The sequence below is a fragment of the Oculina patagonica genome, chromosome 2, assembly GCF_052425735.1.
Source record: "Oculina patagonica isolate OP01 chromosome 2, crgOcupat, whole genome shotgun sequence".
Classification (NCBI taxonomy): Eukaryota; Metazoa; Cnidaria; class Anthozoa; order Scleractinia; family Oculinidae; genus Oculina; species Oculina patagonica.
The window spans coordinates 28001020-28020970 of record NC_135759.1 but is presented as its reverse complement, the minus strand read 5'-3'; the positions used below and the strand labels follow the sequence as shown (position 1 = coordinate 28020970).

The following is a 19951-nucleotide window of genomic DNA, read 5'->3' as shown; positions in this document are numbered from 1 at the left end:
TGTTTTGGAACACCAATATGGCTGCTGTGACGTCATATGTAAACTCTCTATTAGGTCTATTTGTAAGTGGTTACCTACTTTGAAAAAGCTGAGGTTTTTTAGAAAATCACAGTTTGTAGATGAAACTAAAATTATATAAAAAGTCAATTTCATAAAAACAGTTCAGTATTTTAGGTTACAAACAGGTGTTGTTTTATGAAAACAGTCAAACCTGCCGTACAATGAACTTCATTTATCATGCACGGAAATTTTACCTGGAGAACGAGAGTTTCACTGTTATCTCAATGGACTCCAATATTCGTTTGATTGTGCAGCGGCATGCATTGTAACGTTAGAACTATTTAGCTAATCGCTTACTGGCTTTCTTCTTCCAACAAAAGGCTAAATTAACTTGTGGCAAAATAAACCTTTCCTTTTAGTGATCTGTATAAAACTTCTCCTTAGTTTTCATATATCGTGATAATTCACCGTGAAGGAATTAATTCCTGAGTGTGATTTATCTCTTATTTCTACACTGTTACAACCTTTCGTTCTCATGACCTGCTAGAGGTAAAGGCTACTGAAGATTTTGAAACATGTTTTAACTGCAGTGCTTTAAGATCTCACCGCCGTACGATCTTCTAGTACGTGCATCGTTTCTTACAATATATTAACTACCAAAATTATAAACGTTTTTATTGACTTAGTGTCGACAAAACCACAAATCGCATTGTTTTCGGTTTGTAGATCTGTCAGGTTTCTATTGTCTCACAGTACATGTCAACAAGCTAAAGCGATTTTTGAAGTGATTAAACGGGTAGTTTTATGAGGTAATGCGCTATTACCCACCTTTTCAATTTGACTTAAGTGATTTGCACATCCCACTTTTCACACGATTCATTTGAGATCCTCAGAAATGGCATTTCTGTCTATATGGATGTTGGCTATCCTAAGTGCCGTTTTGACAACTGACAATGCAATTGCTCCTAATCCGGTGTATGGAAATAATCAACAACCCCGTGTTCAGTCTCGTGGTAACCAGGTTTTGAGAAATCCGAGTCTACGACTTGGACCTCCAATGGTAAAGAATGCGCCTTCTCAAAATTTTAACTCAGCTCTGTCTTTGCCAAACCAACAGAGTGTTCATGATGTAATCAAACCGGCGGCACAGCAACATTTACTTCAAAATAAGCCCGAGAAGCTAAATCAAAGTCAGCAACCCAGTCAGACTGCTATACCGCCTTCCCGGCAGACGACACAGGCCGATCAGAACAAACCAGATGCCAAGAACGAGGACGAAAACAACAACAATAATAACAATAATTGTTGTGGGTGTGGCTGTTGCTGTGGAACAAATAATAATAATAATAATAAAAACGGTGACAAAAATTCCGGAAACAACAACTGCTGTGGCTGCTGCTGTTGCTGCCAGCCTTGCTGTTGTTGTCAGCCATGTTGCTGCTGTCAGCCTTGCTGTTGTTGTCATCAAGACGTCTGTCATCACCACGAACACGATCACGACTGTTGCGTGCATCACGATTGTTGCGTGCATCACGTTCATCATGTCACTCATGAATGCCCTTGCACCTGTGCACAGCCCTGTTGCTGTGGATGTCAACAGATGTGTGGCTGCGGATGTGCTCAGCCTTGCAGCTGCGGTTGCGGATGTGGAGGGGGATGCGGTTGTGGATGTGGATTTGTGGATCCTCTCTGCAACGGCTGTGTTGGATCCTGTGGTTGCGCTACACCATGCGGCTGCGGTTTAGCGGGATGTGGATGTCCTTGCCAGGTTACGCCTTGCTGTTGCTGTGGATACACCACCGAATGCGGTGATTATCACTATGATATTTTTGCAATTGACAAAGAAGGTAATGCATCATTCATTTCTCGCAGGCTACGACCCTGATCAAAGTAAATTCGTCTTTAAAATTTATTTCTTGTTCTTAAAGTTAGCCTTTTCAAGTTCAAATCCTCTTAATGCTTGTTCTGAGCCAGGTAAAAAAGAAAGTAAAAGCAAAAAGGAAGAGAAAGGAGATCGGCGCCAGCTTATACTTCCACCAGGGTATCTTTTTCCAGCCTATCGACGTGTCGAAACTTTCCTCAAGAGGTAAGTTTATGTTAAATTTTCCTGTACATAGAAAAGGGATCCCGAGGGTCCTAAACGGTTTTAACATATTTTTGCCGCCTTTTTGAAGATGCAAACATGGTAAACAAAAATAATTTAGTGCCCAAGGTGAATGGTTTCAAGCTACTTTTTAATTCAGCTACGTTTTTCTTAGTTCATCTTGCTCGTGACTGGCTAAATTTTTGTCATGTAAATAGGGGCATAGCTAGAGGGAAACCATAGTTTTTTAGAAACAAGCTTTCTGGCAAGAATGATGTTAACTGACAATATGTCTTATAACCAATGCAAATCTGCAGTTAATTTTCACCTAAAAATTCAGAGTGCAGAAAATAGCCAGCCAGCCAACCAACCAAAAATAAACACCAACAATCCAACGATCCAACAATCCAACCAACCAGCCAACCAAACAACCAAACAACCGAACAAACAAACAAACAAACAAACAGACAAGTAAAGTAAAATATGAAGAAAAGGAAGATGCTAAAAGAATAACTTAGTTTTTACAAGTAAAGTAAAAAATGACTTCACAATGAATGAAATTCAATAACGGTTATTGTATTTATTTTAAACCAACAGGACCAAGGTTCCATATTCTAAAAGATTTTACCAGCATATGGCACGTCTGCGTCGTCACGTGACACCGTTTCAGTTATGGTATCACTACTAAGAAGCAGTAGATCGAATTGGCACAGATGTGCAAGGAAATTAAAAAAAATGACTACACTATAATAATAGTAAATACTAGTGGTATAACTTTGAATGTACCGAGAAAATACTCTGTGAACAGATGTTATTTGTCAGGTGCTTGTGTTTCTCATGTTTTGAGATCGATTACTCAAGTGCAAATGTAGGAAATTAATTACACTGATATTAAAGAACAGCATTTAAAGTGTCCAAAAGACAAGTTGTTGCAAGTAACCTGTTAGTTTAAAGATCAGATAGGTAAAACAACAAAAATTAAGCAGAGAAAGTTTAATAAAGTAAAAAGTACAGTCGTGACTTTTTAATTAAATTGTACTCGGTCTGGATCTCAGCCAGACTGATGCTTTATATTTATCGTTGATTAAAATTTAGAAAGGTTTCTTCTATTTACGATTTCCTTCAAGTGGAGCAAACGTTAGGTCATAAAAAGTAACTATATGCTTTAATATATGCCTCGCGTTTATTTCTGAGTAATTTCGGTTCTTACATTGTAACACGCAGACAAATTGAAATCTTCAGTGAAGTAATAGTCGGTCTACAGAGATTAGTTGTCTTATTGCGCATGTCCCAAATCAGATACTTCCTTTCACTTTGTTCCTCCTGTCTGTCGTCATAGCAATTTACTTCGCTTTCTTCACAGAGAATAATCCACTTTTCTTTCCATCTGTGTGCTATATATGTTTTGAAATTTTCAAATTCTTGGAGTTCTCTCTAGCGAGAAGTGTTCGGATCAATTATTGCAGTGATGGGAAGAAGAATGGTATTACTGCACCTGTTGAGGTCGTAATGAAAATAGTTTTAGGGATTTTTGACTGGCGATGACTCCGGTTTGAAAAAAAAATACAATGAATTTACTGGAAACTACGGATCCTCCCAGGCCATAGAGAAATAAATCGTGAGGTGCACGTGATTATTACATTCCAAAACGCAAAGCAGCGTGAAATTGTATCACTTTCTACCAGCTTCAAAAGACAAGTCGTCGACTCTTCGCTAAATGCTTTTCATTGACCTTTGATTGATAAATTAGGCGAAAGTTTGAAGCTGTCTGTAGATTTTAATTTGGTTTAATCACACGTTTGTGTATCTATGAATGCTGGCGTTTGTTTCTTTTCACGGAGAAGAAAAAGACCAGCAAACGTCCTTCGCTGGTACCAGAAATAGATATGCCATGTTAACCCAATGATATTCACTCTAGTGTGATTTTTCATGACCTGGTTTATTTGAAGCGTTAAAAATAAAAGAGGAGGGACGGGCATTGAATGGAGCTGTGATGTAAGATTTATAATTTACTCGTATGGAAACGAAATTGTATTGATCCATAGGTAAAAATATAATTTCGACCATGCAATTTTTCCAATAGGACCCAGTTGTAAGAAAACATGGGACTTATCTAGAAGGAAATGAAACAGAAAATCATCGTAAATGTTTTATTTTCGACTGTCATATTCTATGCCGCCGTCGTTTCTGAAGGAGTTTTTCACAGGAATAACAAAAGACCCTCGGTTTTCCCAAAAATAAGCGCAATTGGACGGAAAGATGGTAACTTGAAAACTAACGAAGGATTTTCTACAAGGAGGACATCTGGGAAGCTACAAACAGCAACAAGTGTTATAAGGTAGGATGATTTCATTCTCTCATAGTTTGTTTATGCGTTTTGCGTTCCTATATATTGAAAAACTTTGATGATATTTTAAAAGGTAGTTGATATAAATTAAGACAGAAATAATAAAAATAAATTTAAACAGTGAAAAATGGATTTAAAAAAGGCGACCAAGGAAAGGCCGCTTTGAAGTTGGTTGTGAAATAACGAAAAATGCATATGTCAAGAGACCATCGACCATTGTAATTTAAAGACACAAAAATCACTGACCTGTGGAAAAAGGAGAGGGTTTTCCTCCTTGCAAGATATGTTTATAGATTTGGTAAATAAATTGTAAACGAAATGAACTAAATAATGAGCATATCTGATTATTTCTAAATTAGTTGAAAATCTAGCTTAAACTTGAACTATATTTCATTGTTACGTTACTAAAGAACAAGTTGTATCTTTAATTAGCACGAGTAAACTATGTAGTCTCATCAACAGTATACGTTTTGTATGCCACAGGCTTTAGGTGTAAATGTGGAAAATCCAGGGGGGGGGGGGGGGGATATTCGTTTATTAAGTTCTACTTCTACTTCTACTATAGAATTCAAAAGCTACCACTGTCATACTTCCTTTGTAATCAGAACTAGTTGTCGGTAATATGATTTTTGATCTGTGCTGTCTGTACTGTGCTGGACTGAAGTACTTCATGCTTTCTATTTGCAGACCCGAGTCCTTCACTAAAGGACCAAGCAGTGATGTAGGAAGAGCTAAGGGAAAACGAAATGGTATGCTTTAGATATATAGTTTCTTCTGATCTGATTGTCTTTCTCCATTTCAGTACTGTATTACCACACTATTGTTAGTTTTCTTCACTGGCTTCTGTTGTTTAAGCTAATTGAGCTACCAATTACCTTATTATTTGAAACTTCATTCGGAGTTTTATGCTAAAGAGTTTAAAATGCGTCTTAGGCTTGACTGTTCAATTACATGTCCCACCTTATACGATTAATTAAATAATTGGCTTAATCGGATTATTAACAACTTCATTGGCTAACGTTTGGCATTTAATTTAAAAAAATATAAGTAGTTTATATTGTGGCGCTTTAACAAACAAATAAATATTGTAAATAAGTCAATACTTGATAAAAAGCTAAACTGCCGGGAGGCAGGCCAGTTGGCTTTTAAAAAGCGTGGATGATGAGTTGGGAGCTTTGAACAAAAATTCATAAAGTCATTCAGGGAGGAGGATTTGAACCAAGGACCTTCGGATAACTCTAGCCACTAGGCCACGCATGTCTCCATAGAAGTTGGCTGTAAACCATGTTTAAGTATCAATTTGTTTTTCAGGATGCCACATTTGCCATAGTTGTCAGCCATGTGTTGGTGGCTGCATGCCACATTGCGAATGCGAATGTTGTCACCATGAATGCGATGAAGGTTTGTCAATTTCTATCCGCATGACCATGATGTAGAACGAGCGTGACGACGTTAACACCGAGTACAACTGTTAGTGCTTGGTTACACGTACAACGCAATAATAAGCATAAGCACGTAAACCGGGTGTGGCGCAGGAACAACAGCAAGCATCAGCGTAATCGTGGAAAAGGAAGTGTCTCCTTTTTCATGTTTTTTGCACTTGGCTTGCGTTGCTTAAGAAAACTGGAATGATTCAAGCATAAGTGGACCTTTATAAGCCTATGGGGTGCCTCTTATAGCTGGTTTGCACCTACGACGCATAAGCATAAGCACAATGTTGAACCAGTTACTGAATACTGTCGCCTTGTGCTTATGCTTATCGTAAGTGTGAATACCCTTGTGCTTGTGCTTATGCTTATGCCCCGTGCGTCCTACGTGTAAACCAAGCTTTAACAGCGAACTTAATGCATGCGGCATGAAATTGATAACCTCTTAGTTAGCTATGGATTTAACTATGGATTCTCAAGTCTGTGACTTGTCACAGTGATATTGAATTAATTTAATCAAGCGAAGAACAAGGTGGAAGCATTTAATTGGCTGATAGGAAAATCAATAAAATATTCCGCTGGGCTAACACTGTCCAAGGCGAGATCCGGGTTGTTCAGCCAAGAATAAGCTTATCTAGGATTAGCGTGAATTTTAATTTCAGTATGTACCTTTTCAGTTAGAGTTTCTGTCCTCAACTTTTGATGTCGACTAATCTCAAACACCACAATACGCAAGCACTAAAAAGCACTTGCATACAAGAGAAATTTAACCCTCGACGCACGTTGAATCCTGGGTTATTGTTAAATAGTTAGCGTTTACAAAATAAAAAAAATTCAATCCTTAAAGAACTGACATCGTTGGGATGAAGGTAAGACAGCATTGAAAAACATTTATGGAAACCGTAATAAAATCTATGCAACCAAGGCTCCCTACGTTGCATGTAATTTTTTAATTACACTAAAATGCACCTGGTTGTGTTTCGTTTAAAAGGCAAATCCTTTTCATCTTTCAAATGGATTCTTACGCCAACTGTCTTATCTATAAATTCCTGTATCCTTTAGGTTGCTGGTGTCCGATACCCGGTGCAGAGGAAGCGCCGAAGAAGAAACCAGAGGAGCCATGCTGCTGTCCTTGCTGTTGTCCATGTTGTCCTACTCCGTGTTGCCATCAGTGTTGTCATCATGTTCATCATCACCATCATCATTGCTGTCCTTGCTGCCACTGCTGCCACTGTTGCCACTGCTGTCACTGTTGCCCATGCTGTTGTCACTGCTGCCACTGTAAGCGATCTCAAGGACCCCTGTCACCTTCATTCTTCAGAGGACCGCTCTACTTTTACATGGTCACTCCGCACCCTTATTTCAGTGGACCATACAGTGGCCATGATTACGCACCGTTACAAGATGGACCATTAAGGGTGCACTAAGATATCAAAGTTTTGATTTGACATTCAATTATTAATTTGAATGGTAAAGTATGCCTCATCGCCTTGAACCTCTTTTCCGCCACATTTTTAAAGACAATTGCTCACAGACACAGAAACGACAACACCCACATATATTACCTTTTAGGATGCAAAGACGACTAACTAGTAAGATAATAAAGTAAAGGCTATTTTGATTGTGGCCCCGATGACTGGTTTGCTCTAACCCCAGAAGGCTAAGATGTATATTGAAGGAAAACAAATTAAAATCCCAAGAAATAAATTGGCGCTTGAGACCACAGTGGTTATTGCCTTTTAAGGCGACGCGTGCCGTAAGCGTATATTGAAAAAACACAAATTAAATCCCAAGAAATAAATTGGCTCTTGAGACCACAGTGGTTATTGCCTTTTAAGGCGACGCGTGCCAAAAACGGGACTGGTTTTCACGGAGGAGTATTTTGTAAGTTTTACGGTAAGCGTCCAGCGCATGACATGCATGTTGCACAGTGTGACAGATGTTTTCTTATGTGTTTCAGTTTCGTAGAAGGATAAAATAGGTATAAGAGAAAACAGAAGCTGTTTCATTAAAAAGTGCTAAAACCTGTGGAAAGTTCTTATTCAGATGTCATTGTTTGCTTTATTGCTCACATTAAGACACTAAGCTTAAGTCAGGGGTAGTAGCATTTCAAATTCACCATGACTCTGATGAATAGATTAGATTACCGATGAAAGTGTGCATCCCCGAGACAACGACAGGTTCATTAAATTTCGAGTAGAATGAGTAATTAATGCTGTCTCCCTTTGGATCCTGCTGGGGCCCTTGACGACATGCGCGACTGTTGTGGTTGATCGTTTTGACGTGGCCACGGCCATGGGTACCCATACGTCCATTGTGGACTAGCGTACCTTTTTACCACGTTGCTCTTCGCGTACTGTTTTCCCTTTTGAGGAGTTCTTTTCCTGTAATAAAGGAAAATTTTATCAAACTTTTCAAGTTAACTTTAACTTAACATGTACAAAATGCCCAGATAAAACAAACCTTCCAAACCAGATTCAGGTTCTTTTCTCTAAGAACCAGTCACTCTTTTAGGTTGCCTCTAAACACTGTGTATGCGAATTACAGATGGTCGAAAGCAATAACGTGGCTGCAAGCTTGCTTTATATTTTGCAGACAAGAATATTTTGCCCTTGCCAAGCTTAAGGGCACAGTTGCACACGATTCTTACGTTATTCACCAGAGCATAATATTTGGAGCGAACTTTTTTGATAATAATTTCTAAATTGGAGATATTTAACCTCTTAAACAAAAACGTTTTCTATTCTTTTTCATCTTAAAGACTCTCGTCTCTTCACTAAAAACTCTTAACTTACCCTGAATTTGTTGGAACCTTTCCCGATCCTGACTTAACAGTTTCACTGCTTAATACCATATCTTTAATTTTCGTGAGAATTAGAGACTGTATTCTCAGCTCGTTCGTGTCTTCCCCAAATGCAATCGAAGCAAGCAGAACATTTAAGACGATGGCGACAGCAATGTTCTTCATTTCAAGTGTTTAATCTTGTTGTACTTAACTTTAGTTGACCGTTCACTGCCTATTTTGTGTAAAAGCATATAATTTATTTTTTTTACATACAACATATTTAAGAGTTGAGGTGTGGAGTGTAAGGTGTCGCAGTTGAGTCTTGTACCCGTATTATTTACACACTAGCAGTGATATAGGAATATGATTTTATTCGATATTTTGTTGTTATTTTAAATCAGCCACGGCACTCAGGAATAATATGCAATTAATAGAAGACACCTTTATAAGGACAAATTAGAAGAACTCTTTAATTGGTCAAATGATACTGATTAAATTTAATGGTATTTCACCCGGAATACAAATCGAGAGTTGTAACACCGCAAGATAAATATTCATTTCTGTTTGCTTGGATCTCACTAGACTCCTAAGGCAGCTCATTAAGACAAACTTTCTGGCAGCCTTTAAGGAAGCTGTTGTCTAAGCCCTGGATTTAGCCCAATATGAAAAAAAAAAAAAAAAAAAAAAAAAAAAAAAACGAGACATAGACTTAATCTCCAGAAAAGGCCAAAGTGTTAGGCACCTTTCCGCGACAACAATCATCATTTCCATCAACATTAGAAATTCTTGATCTTTGGCCTCTATGATTGGCCAACTGTTACAACTGATATTGTTATATAGCTACAATTTTTTCCAACAGCGCACGCTCTTATTGGCAAAATCCATGACGTCAGAGGGTAATATTGCAATGTTGCCCGCGAATGTTGATCGACGAGCGCCATTTTTCTGAACCTTCGTCGTGCTCTATATAACAAAACACTTAATGACTGTTCCCTCGAGAAACCAGTTTATTATGTTTCCCTCGAATGTTTCCCTCGAATCGCAATATTGAAATTTTCGGGAAAGAAAATTTATTGTTTCCCTTGGGAACAATCTATATTGTTATATGGGCGCGTCTCACAAGGACTGGGAACTACCAAATTCGCAAATTTTAATGACTAATATCAATATTGACCACGGTCTAGGTTTTTTTCGTTTAGACCGGTCTAGCTGTTAACTTTGCGGCGAGAAAATTGCCAACCGAAAAATACAAAAGCATAGACTTGCATAGTCCCTTGTAGCTTAAAGGTTAGAGCGCCCAACCGGTATCTGGGAGGCCATGGGTTCGATTCACCGTGGTGGGGACTCGGATTTTTTCCTTTTTCCTACGCTCGTGAACATTTCATTTTTATCAGAGAATTGTTTTTGCTAAATATGCTAAAAATGGTAGAAATAAAGAAGCTGAAAAAGAAGAAGAGAACGAGCAAACAGGCAAATTTAACGTCAGCTCATGCAGGTATGCAGTCAAAACACCAGCTGGAGACGAAATTGCGAAGTCAACTGCAAGCCCAGAAGCCAGAGAGTACTCAACACATCTAAAACCGACTCAAACGCCTGTAAGAACTATTTTTTTCAGTCGATGAAAGAGGCTAGAGAAATAAAAAACATACCTGACAGTGAGCTTGACTTTATTTGTCCAATTTTTCCATCTCCGTTCGCAAGCAAAAGACAGTGAAAAAAGAACCGTCTATTTTAAACGATTTTAGTTTTCTTTTTTTGCCATATACTATAATAAACGTCTTATCAACCGAGGTTAGTCGGTCAGTATGAAAAAATCTTGCCCTCGATAGTGATTAAAGACTTCACTGCGTTCGGTCTGTACTCATGATCCCGGTCAAAATTCGCCCATACAAGCCTCCTCCCGGGTAATAAGAACTCACTATTTTTTTCCTCGGGAGGCCGTAATAAGGTTTGTTGTGAACAAATGTCCACTCTCTTTCAGGAGTCATCAAATTTTGTTTTCATCAGATAATTTTTAAGGCGGCGATGAGCTATAGAAAGAGCTCTAAATGAACTTAGACAACAGTATATTACTAAAAGTGTTGATTTGTGCAACCAAATCGCAGAGGTCTCTTGCGGAACACCCCAAAAGCGGTCAAAAGTAAAGAAAGGTATAATTACCGCAGGTTGAAACAAGAATATGATTGATTTCATTGTGGAACAAGCTGATGTCGTTAAAGGAACTACGGCGGCTACTTTTTTAACATGCGAAGAAAAAGCGACAGACTTGTTGGTAATGACGGATACCAAAAAATAATGCAAACTGCCCAGAAACTAGGCCGATCTCTTGTCTACGTTCATCCCATGTCACTAGCAAAACGAGGGAGCTTTTTAAATGGCGGCCTTAAAATGATCGTGAATTCAGTATAAGATGGGAAAAAACTTTTTTTAAGAAGATATTAGCATACATTTAAATCATTCTGTTTTCCCTTTTTGGAAACGAACAAGCTACTGTTTAGCATAAATTCCAAAAGAACACTTATCAGAGAAGTTATAAGGCGAGCAAGTGTTTATCAAAATGAAAAATGTTTTCGAAGAGCAATCCTATTAACTAAACTGGTTAATTCACACAGCAAAAGTGAAAACTAAAACTTTTGCAACACCGACATACCATGCATGCGCAGTTTACAATATTTAGGTCAACATAGACACTATTTTTTCAAAGTTCCATAAGAAACAGACTCATTCTTTCGCCAAAAAAGTCAGCGGTAAATCAATAAATTTGATCTACTTTTTATTTTTCTTCATGCATCACCGAAGACGTTTAATTACTACTTTAAGGAGGAGTTGAGGTGGAGCTAAATGTTTTGGCTAGAGGTGTAAATATTAATTCACCCCCACGCCTTTTTTAAACCTGTTTATTTTCATATTTAGAAAACTTAAAGCTTGGGATATTTCATTACCTTGAACCATGGAATAAAAGCCAGTTTGCAATGCTGTAATAGTCGTAGTGTGGTTATTAGTTTATGCCTCAGTACTCCGTTTTTCGTTCGCCTTGTATGAATTTGATTGTATTAGAAGGTCGTTTACTGAAACAATAACAGTCAAGTGTTTTTATGTGTCTTTCATATGTGTCAAGATTGTTTAAGATTTTGCATTAGCGAGCACAAAAATGCACAGCTGTGATGCCTTCTACTTTGGCTAGCATTTTATCAGATTATACATTAATTTCAGATACTTTCCACTTATGCTTGGAGAGCACTAGAGTAACCATTGATATGCATTTCAAAATTTCACGTGTTTCTCATTATCGTTGTTAATAGCGTCATCAAGCAAACAAAACAAACCCGAAAACTAAATAACGAAGTTGTTCCTTTTCATTTTAAGTACAATTTACTGTTTACAAAGAATACCCTCTCGTTTTAATTTATCCAAATTTATTCAATTTGTACGTACGAGTCAGAACCTAATACGTTTTCCATATTCCATTCCAGAAATTTTCAACTCATTTTTATTTGATCGATAGTACCTAAAAGCCTATGAACCGTATTTTTCTATAGCAATCATGTCAGAAGATCTTTGTAAACTGTAGGCAATTCTAATGCGGGCATCGAGTGGAAGGGAGCAATTCGCCGTCAAATTCGTTTTCCAATTGTTCCGACAATTCTTTTAAGCGTGAATAATTAAGCGAAAGTGAAACTTAGCGAGATAAAACGACCTGCATGCTGTAAGATAAGTGGTGCTCAAGTGACTATCAGGTATCGCGTTTTTTCACCAATAGCAAGCAAGCTTGTAGGCGTGATTTACACAAGCGCTAAACAAGGGGGAAAGTTTACCAGCAGCAAATGACATATACGTGCTCTGAACCATCTGTCCACCGCCGCCTCCCTGTGATGTAATACGTTCTCATTTTCCTCGGATATCAAACACTTACTATTAGCTTTTTGTCTTTACGTTGTTTGTTTCAATTGATACAGCAATATGCGTGTGAAACTTGTAACCGTTTTGTGCATCGCTCTTGGCGCCTTGGCTTTGGTGGAGGGAAAATCCATAAGCAAAGAAAATGGTATCGTTGACCTTTGAATTCATTTTAGAATTGTGTAGCCATTGATAAGACGCCAGTTTCTTGTTTTTCAGACGAATTCAAAGTTAAACCAAAGGAGGAGCTAGAAGAAGAAAAACACAACAAGATGGTTGAATTAGAATCCACAAATAAAAACAGCGAATCGGAAAATGGTTAGTTTTGTCTAAACAAAGGAGTGATGTATTGTTTATTGTGAGATTTGCGTGCATTGTATTATCTTAAAAATAATAGTCTGTCCTGTGGCTTGCAAGAAAATAATAAACAAACAAAACTGTAGAAAAGCTCCTAAAAGTTTGGTGGAGGGAAAATCCATAAGCAAAGAAAATGGTATCATTGACCTTTGAATACATTTTAGAATTGTGTAGCCATCGATTAAACGGTAGTTTCTTGTTTTTCAGACGAATTCAAAGTTAAACCAAAGGAGGAGCTAGAAGAAGAAAAACACAACAAGATGGTTGAATTAGAATCCATAAATGAAAACAGCGAATCGGAAAATGGTTAGTTTTGTCTAAACAAAGGAGTGATGTTTATTGTGAGATTTGTGTGTATTTTATCACCTTAAAAATAATAGTCTGTTCTGTGGCCTGCTAGAAAATAATAAACGGCACAAAACTGTCGAGAAGCTCCTAAAAGTGGCTTTTTAGTTCTATGTAGCAACCATTTTTGGTGGAAATCAAAAAGAAAAATCAGTTGATTGTTGACATCAAAGGACACCTACTGTATTCAGTACTGCAAGAATATAACTTTCGCTAGTAATAAGTTCTTATATTTCCTTTTCACAATAGCCACTTCTAGATAGACTAGTGCAAAGTAAAAGATGGCTGTCATATGTGTCAAAAGAGTATACACAGACAGGGAGAATGATACATGTTGATCTCCTCCTCTTTACAGATGAATCAAAAAACATAACACCAAAAGAAGAGTTAGAAGAAGAGAAACATAACAAGATGGTTGTTGACTCAGAATCACCGAACGAAGAAAGTCAATCAGAAAACGGTAGGAACATGAATACATTTTGATATACTTGCCACCACTTTAACAATCTTTAACTCACGAAAGTAGGATAATTTCTTAGGAATTCTCAGAAAAATGGTAGACAAATTTCACGGAAAAAAAAAATCATATGATGACGTTCGGCACGTCCTCATGGAGGTTGAATTGCCAAATTTGGTCAACTACGTTTTGATCATGATTGTTATTAAATTGTATTTGGGTAAGTAAATTATTTTTTTTCGTTGCTTATGACCCGTATTTTTAAAAAAAGCCTTGTAGAAATTTTTCAAATGTTTTTCCACATTTTAATAAATCCAACTCAATAAAAAGACCTCGCCCGCAAGTGTGTCATGTTTCCATAACAGTATTATAATTTCCGAATATTAAGTACTGTTATTTTGAAGATGCCATTGTTATCATAAATAATACTATTATGGGGATATGCTTACTAAAATCGTATTCGACAACTTGTTTTAGAGCAAAAAGTTAAAGATCCCTGCGTTTGTACCAAAACAGCTAAAAAGGATTGCAAAGAGGCGTCAAAGAAATCTAAATGCTCTGAAAAATGTAGCCCATGTAAAGATAACAAGAAATGCAAAAACAAAGATCAACTGAAGAAATGTCCACCCAAGTCTCAAGCGGATCAAGAAAAGAAGTGCAAAAGTGTTGAAACATCTGAGGGCGAAAAGAAATGCAACTGTAAGTGCAAAGAAGGTGAAGCCAGGCAAGCAATCCCCAAACCAGGTGCTGCTGTTTCTGGCGTTGTGAAACCTGTGGCTGCTTTATCGGCCCAGCATGGCATCGGAAAAAAGATAAATTCCAGCAAGAAATGCTGCTGTGATTGCGGCCACGACTGCTGTTGTGGTTGCGGTGATTGTTGCCATGACTGCTGCTGTGACTGCTGTCACGATTGCTGCCACGATTGCTGTCACGATTGCTGTTGCCACGACTGTTGCCACGACTGTGGCTGCTGCCACTGCTGCTGCGAACCTTGCTGTTGCTGCCACTGCTGTGAACACTGCTGTGAGCCATGCTGCTGCTGCCACTGCTGTGAACACTGCTGTGAACCATGCTGCTGCCATTGTTGCCACTGTTGCCACCACTGCCCATGCTGCTGTGGATGCTGTAAGAAGTCAAAGGCACAACTCAACTCTGCTGCTTTGGTTGCTGCCGCCGCGGCTGCCGCTTCCCGCCCGGCACACCACTGAAGCGAAGTTACTGTCCCTACCATTGAAATGATTGAAGCTGATTTTAACAGCACGACTTTTGTTCTCGTTTTGTTTAATTTTTGCATACATGTTTATATAGACTTGTTTTTGCAAAGAGAACTAAAGCCATGTGAACAGTACTAAGGTTAAAACGTTAAAGCGTTTAAAAGTGGACTGTTGTCCGTCTGATATAAACGTGAAAACAATTACGAATTTAGACTGCGAGCAGTCATAAAGCTCCTTGTAGAGCGAACGCGAAAATAGCGCGATGTGTTGAGATTACCGTGAACCACTAGGCGCTTGGATGAAATTTCATAACAAAAAAGCGTATCTAGTATGCAAGCAGGTGACGATGTTTGTAAGCATCAGTGCTTTATTTTAGCATTCAGTAAGCATCGTCACGATCTACGAGAATTTCTGTTCGTTTTATTCAGTAAGGTACTTTTATTAGTGTTTACCATACGAGAAAAGATATTTAAAAAATTACATTTTTCTAGCCTGAGTGCAGACGCCTCTCAGTAAGGAAAGAGAAGACGTATGTACACAGGCTACATTTTCCTTGCTTATGCAAGTTTTGCTGAGGCCACACCTGCCAAACGGTGAACAGTGCAATCACTGATGTTAAGCACAATAAAGAATAAAAATTACAACTTTTTTGTTTTTGCCTGTTGAACTCGAGTGGTGTATTTTATAACCTTAACCTCTCTCTGAGTTAAAGTTCCTATATTTTCCAGTCCAGATTTTTAGACAAGGTATATAGAATTGCAAATGTGTGGCAGCTAAATAGCAGGCTTCTCTGAAACTAGGATGGGTGACTCCTAGAAAATCTGTCAGAAGTTGGTTCTTTGATGATGAACTAAGCATGCATCACATATTATTACACAATTAAATTCCTACTGTAGCCTGCGAGCTTCGTTTTTTTCTTCCTCGCGGAAAGCTTACTCGCAGGCTAATTAATGCGTGCATGGAAGAATTTTATAAATAGGCTGATGGACAAAAAATCAGAAACCTGCATAATCGTACAAAGCATGTACCATTATTCCACATACTTATCGTAGCTTACCTGTTTGGCAAAATGAGAGAATGTTCCCTTTATCATTTACTGTTTCCCAAGAGAGGATGTCCTACCCAAATGTCTTTCAATTCAATTAAAATCTGACTCAAGTAATTACTTGTTAGTGTACTCAATACAACACTTCGGTTGAAATGGTTGATAACGTTTAGGCCGTGTCCTATTTGAATGAATCGTTTTCAATCGGTTTAATTATGGTTGGTTGATTTTTATTCGTGTTCTATTGGAAAAACCCGTTTTAGGTTCATTTGGTTGAAAGGGATTGTTGTTTATTGTTCAACTGTTTCAATTCTCAGTAGTGTTCTATTGGAAAACTTCAGAATGTGTGGGTGGTAGGCTAACTGAAAATTATTTCTTACAACAACATAAACACCTGGAACACCTAGAAACAATATCAAATGCTGGAGTCATCACCAATCTTTGATTCCGTCAGGGCTAAGAATGACGGCAATGGAATTAGGAAATTCTGAAAGCTTCGAAAACAAACGAAACCTCAATTGGAACGACTATGACAATCTTGATTTTATTTTTTTCTTCTCGTGTTTACATGCTTCTTGAAGTTTACTGTCTAGGGCCACATTTTGATTGATAAAACACCGTACAAATGTATGTCAATTGCTTAATCTACTCAGTGTGGAGAAAAATTGATCTGCGGACTTAAAGGGACTGTGTCACGGATTTAGCCAAACTTAGGCATAGGAAGACCATCAAATTGTTAAATGTATAAAATAACCTCTAAAACAGTGAAGGAATATTTAAAAAACACAAATGCAAGAACGTACGGATGGCAAAGTGTCGAAGAGACGGATTGCGAGTGGGCTTTGAAATGGTCCGGCGGACAGTTTCAGTCTTCTGCGTGACTTTATTTATGACGCCCGGGAGACACATTTAGCTGCAGGAGCTATGGTTTTGTCATTTATATCAAAGAATAATCTTGCAAAATTTAGTTTCATGCGAATATTTGGCAAAATTAAAACATAAGATTAACTTGCGTGACACAGTCCCTTTAAAGCATTGCTCGGCGTATGAAAGGTGTTCATACATGAGCTTCACTCCTGAAAGTAGTGACCCCTGAAAGAAGCAAATCTCTGAAAGCAATGACAGCAGAAAGCTGCTGAATCGAAAGTTACTACCTTTGTTGTACAGGGCAATTAGTATATACTAAAACAGTGGATAGCCTTTTTGACGCGCGCTGATTGGCTACTCAAACTCCTCCTCCGAGCAACTCGCGCGCGAAAATGGTAATTTTTGACAGGAATAAACTATCCAAAATCATCCTTTGGGGCTATATTATTTCACTGTTTATGTATACTAACAACTATTCACCTCCGTGTCGGTGAATAGTTGTTTAATACAGTGTACGATATATCCGTTTTTTGATGTCAACTAATATGATCTAATATACATTTAATGTCACCCACTTCAGAGCACGTAAAGTAACAAAATAATGTAATTGATCACCGAGTATGGTTAGCTGATAACTTTCCAAAGTACAGAGCATTTCTTCAACAAAAGAAAGTTTGAAACTCATTAAACGTCCGGGCAGTGCCGGTGAGATGTCAGTAATCCCGCCTTGAGTTCAAGTTGAATTCCCGGAAGTGATCATACGGCGCTTGACATGCCGTCAGGTGTTTTGTAAATTGGAACACCCTAACTGGTTGTAGAAGCAGCGAAATTGTCTTTCACTTGCCTTAAAATGAAGCCTGAAAACCTTTATAAATAGCTAGAATTGATTTGTATCAAACACATATTTGGTACACAGAAATATCCGTTGTAAAACATTCGTTAACAGGCAGATTTAAGCCACAACTTAAAGACAGGTCACCAGTTCAATTGATCATTTAAGAGCGAATTACATCATTTAGGCAACACTTCAATTGCCCGGCTCAGTTTTTCTCAGTGCTTGTGTTGGGTGCCACTATGAAGGCGACACTGTTTCTTTGTTTTGTTTCCCTAAGCTGTTTTTCCCTACTGGTAGGAGCAAAATCAATTCATTCAAAGAATGGTAAGATTTCTTTGTTTACAGCGGGAGTTAAACAAATTTCTAAGAATAATTTATGCTTGCTTCCGTTGAGGAACTTCGTCTCCACACTCACTCTCAACGATGATTTCAGTGTTTGATGTTCTTGTTTGTAATCCCGGTTAATTTAAAACACAAAGGAGTGAATGTGTGCAAATACCATCAACAAACAAGCGACTTCAAACTAGAGGACGTGGGCAAACTCATTGAGCAAAATTTAAAGACACTAACTGATGACTGGAAAAGAAAAGGTGACGCTAGAGACATCTTACAGCAGATTACAGTTTCCTTGATCTCGGAGAAAAATATAGTTACAAAAAACTGATTTTATGTAAGTAATTAATATATAATATACAGGGTCAGATTTTGTCCTGTGTTACCAATAAAGAAAACTACAAGACTCGACAAAATCCTGCTTGTAGTGAACAGTTTTTTTCACAATAGCGTAAGTTTCTATACAATTCTTCAATTCGCGTTTGATATACCTTACTTGAAGATTTTCCTTTGTCGCAGATGAAGAGAAGGAGGCAGATGCCGACAAATGCACCTGCGAAATACCAACAGAAGAGAGACAAAGGATACGCGAACAAAACTGTGATTGTTCCAAACAGGATATGAAAAAATGTCAGAACGACAAAAAGAGCTGCGACTGTGAGTCAACGAGTACGGCGGAGAAAAATTCTGAGGAGTGTCAGTGCAACAACGCACAAGATACAGAAAAGCGTGGCAGTCACAGAAATGTCACTAAGCGATGCGACTGCAAATGCAGTCCACGCTCCAAGACAGGACACGCAGCTATATCCCAAGTGGCGGATAACCCGGGTATCTTGGCTGTTGCACCTATGATGCCGCAAGCAGCGGACGGTAGTCAGATGCAGATGCAGGGAGGACGAAAAGGAAAGGGGTCCAAGAAGTGCTGCTGCTGTGACTGCTGCCACGATTGTTGCTGCCATGATTGTTGCCACGATTGTTGCTGTCACTGTTGCGAACCCTGCTGCTGCTGCTGTCACTGCTGTGAGCCGTGCTGCTGTTGCTGCCACGAGTGTTGTTGCCCATGCTGCTGTCACTGCTGCCACTGCTGCCCCTGTTGCTGCCACTGCTGTTGTAAGAAGTCGAAGGCCTCGGCGCAAGCACCTGGTGTGGTAAATCCACTTATCGCTGGTGCGCAGGCTAAACCACAGCATCATTAAGAACGGTAAATCCAGTTGACCGATCTTGTTACCAGCCTACTCCCCATTATTAATAAAATGCATCTCAAGGAAAACTCTGTCATTGCCACAATATTATGATGAAATAACATTGAACATGTGTAGTGGAAGTGTCAGTTCAAAATAAATATTTGAATTGTTCTCATGGTTATGTCTTTCTTCTTACTAAGGTATGTGAAGAACTCAGTGTTCGAAAAAATAATTTCCTTGCACACGTGCTGGATTGGAAAAGCCATTCTGAGCCTTTATATACGCTAATTAGTGGTGCTCATTAGACAAAAGAAAACACTGACTCATATAGCAAATTTTCCTGCGCTCATTATCATTTCCTTACAAAAGTTAATCACAACACTGTTGGAAATTTGATTTGAATCACGAATAAAGTGACTCGGCTTATATATTCATTTCCCCCAGTTGCTGCCGATCAAATACAGTCGAGAGTTCTTAATTAAAGAAGAGAAAGAAAGGCAAATAAAAGAACACAGGCATTATAAACAGCGGTATGCTTGCGGGAAATATTATCTTAGACGTACAACCACAGAAACTGACAAGCGACGTCAAAACCGCATGCTCAGAAATATCCACTGCAAGGGAAATACCCATGTGGCATTGCGTGTTTTGCATTTGTGGTTCTGTAGCTTTTGGTGTTCAACTATATATTTTTTTACGCCTTCCTCTTACTCCACAATTCCACTAACCTCCCGCGAAAATCAAGAAAACCAAATGATCACTGCTAATAAAAATA

At 38.3% G+C, this 19951-nt stretch overlaps 4 protein-coding genes across 5 annotated transcripts; all 4 read left to right on the top strand.

The window, feature by feature from the left end:
• Nucleotides 1-895: 895 nt before the first annotated feature.
• LOC144641927 (uncharacterized) lies at nucleotides 896-3221 on the top strand. Its single transcript, XM_078500945.1, has 3 exons — nucleotides 896-1847; nucleotides 1975-2086; nucleotides 2681-3221. Exons 1-3 carry the CDS (start codon nucleotides 896-898, stop codon nucleotides 2769-2771), a joined length of 1155 nt encoding a protein of 384 aa, XP_078357071.1. The 3' UTR covers nucleotides 2772-3221.
• An 826-nt stretch (nucleotides 3222-4047) lies between these two features.
• Nucleotides 4048-7896, top strand: LOC144641926 (uncharacterized). Of its 2 annotated transcripts, XM_078500942.1 has the most exons (5): nucleotides 4048-4078; nucleotides 4167-4421; nucleotides 5118-5179; nucleotides 5742-5831; nucleotides 6920-7896. In XM_078500942.1, exons 2-5 carry the CDS (start codon nucleotides 4207-4209, stop codon nucleotides 7282-7284), a joined length of 732 nt encoding a protein of 243 aa, XP_078357068.1. In that variant the 5' UTR covers nucleotides 4048-4078; nucleotides 4167-4206; the 3' UTR covers nucleotides 7285-7896. The 2 variants fall into 2 exon arrangements, with proteins under 2 accessions (XP_078357068.1, XP_078357069.1); XM_078500943.1 differs by lacking the exons at nucleotides 4048-4078; nucleotides 5742-5831 and having other exon boundaries at nucleotides 4085-4421.
• A 4578-nt stretch (nucleotides 7897-12474) lies between these two features.
• Nucleotides 12475-15579, top strand: LOC144641925 (uncharacterized). Its single transcript, XM_078500941.1, has 5 exons — nucleotides 12475-12687; nucleotides 12759-12857; nucleotides 13104-13202; nucleotides 13597-13701; nucleotides 14176-15579. Exons 1-5 carry the CDS (start codon nucleotides 12603-12605, stop codon nucleotides 14904-14906), a joined length of 1119 nt encoding a protein of 372 aa, XP_078357067.1. The 5' UTR covers nucleotides 12475-12602; the 3' UTR covers nucleotides 14907-15579.
• A 2126-nt stretch (nucleotides 15580-17705) lies between these two features.
• On the top strand, nucleotides 17706-19351 carry LOC144641923 (uncharacterized). The gene is made up of 2 exons (XM_078500940.1): nucleotides 17706-17983; nucleotides 18512-19351. Exons 1-2 carry the CDS (start codon nucleotides 17899-17901, stop codon nucleotides 19186-19188), a joined length of 762 nt encoding a protein of 253 aa, XP_078357066.1. The 5' UTR covers nucleotides 17706-17898; the 3' UTR covers nucleotides 19189-19351.
• Nucleotides 19352-19951: the final 600 nt, after the last annotated feature.

Coding starts and splice junctions, on each gene's coding strand:
- LOC144641926 (XM_078500942.1), top strand. CDS start 4,207: ATGAAACAGAAAATCATCGTAAATGTTTTATTTTCGACTGTCATATTC. Junction 5,180..5,741: donor AGCTAAGGGAAAACGAAATG/GTATGCTTTAGA, acceptor TTTGTTTTTCAG/GATGCCACATTTGCCATAGT. Junction 5,832..6,919: donor TCACCATGAATGCGATGAAG/GTTTGTCAATTT, acceptor TGTATCCTTTAG/GTTGCTGGTGTCCGATACCC.
- LOC144641927 (XM_078500945.1), top strand. CDS start 896: ATGGCATTTCTGTCTATATGGATGTTGGCTATCCTAAGTGCCGTTTTG. Junction 1,848..1,974: donor TTTTGCAATTGACAAAGAAG/GTAATGCATCAT, acceptor GTTCTGAGCCAG/GTAAAAAAGAAAGTAAAAGC. Junction 2,087..2,680: donor GTCGAAACTTTCCTCAAGAG/GTAAGTTTATGT, acceptor TTAAACCAACAG/GACCAAGGTTCCATATTCTA.
- LOC144641923 (XM_078500940.1), top strand. CDS start 17,899: ATGAAGGCGACACTGTTTCTTTGTTTTGTTTCCCTAAGCTGTTTTTCC. Junction 17,984..18,511: donor ATCAATTCATTCAAAGAATG/GTAAGATTTCTT, acceptor CCTTTGTCGCAG/ATGAAGAGAAGGAGGCAGAT.
- LOC144641925 (XM_078500941.1), top strand. CDS start 12,603: ATGCGTGTGAAACTTGTAACCGTTTTGTGCATCGCTCTTGGCGCCTTG. Junction 13,203..13,596: donor AAACAGCGAATCGGAAAATG/GTTAGTTTTGTC, acceptor TCCTCTTTACAG/ATGAATCAAAAAACATAACA. Junction 13,702..14,175: donor AGAAAGTCAATCAGAAAACG/GTAGGAACATGA, acceptor AACTTGTTTTAG/AGCAAAAAGTTAAAGATCCC.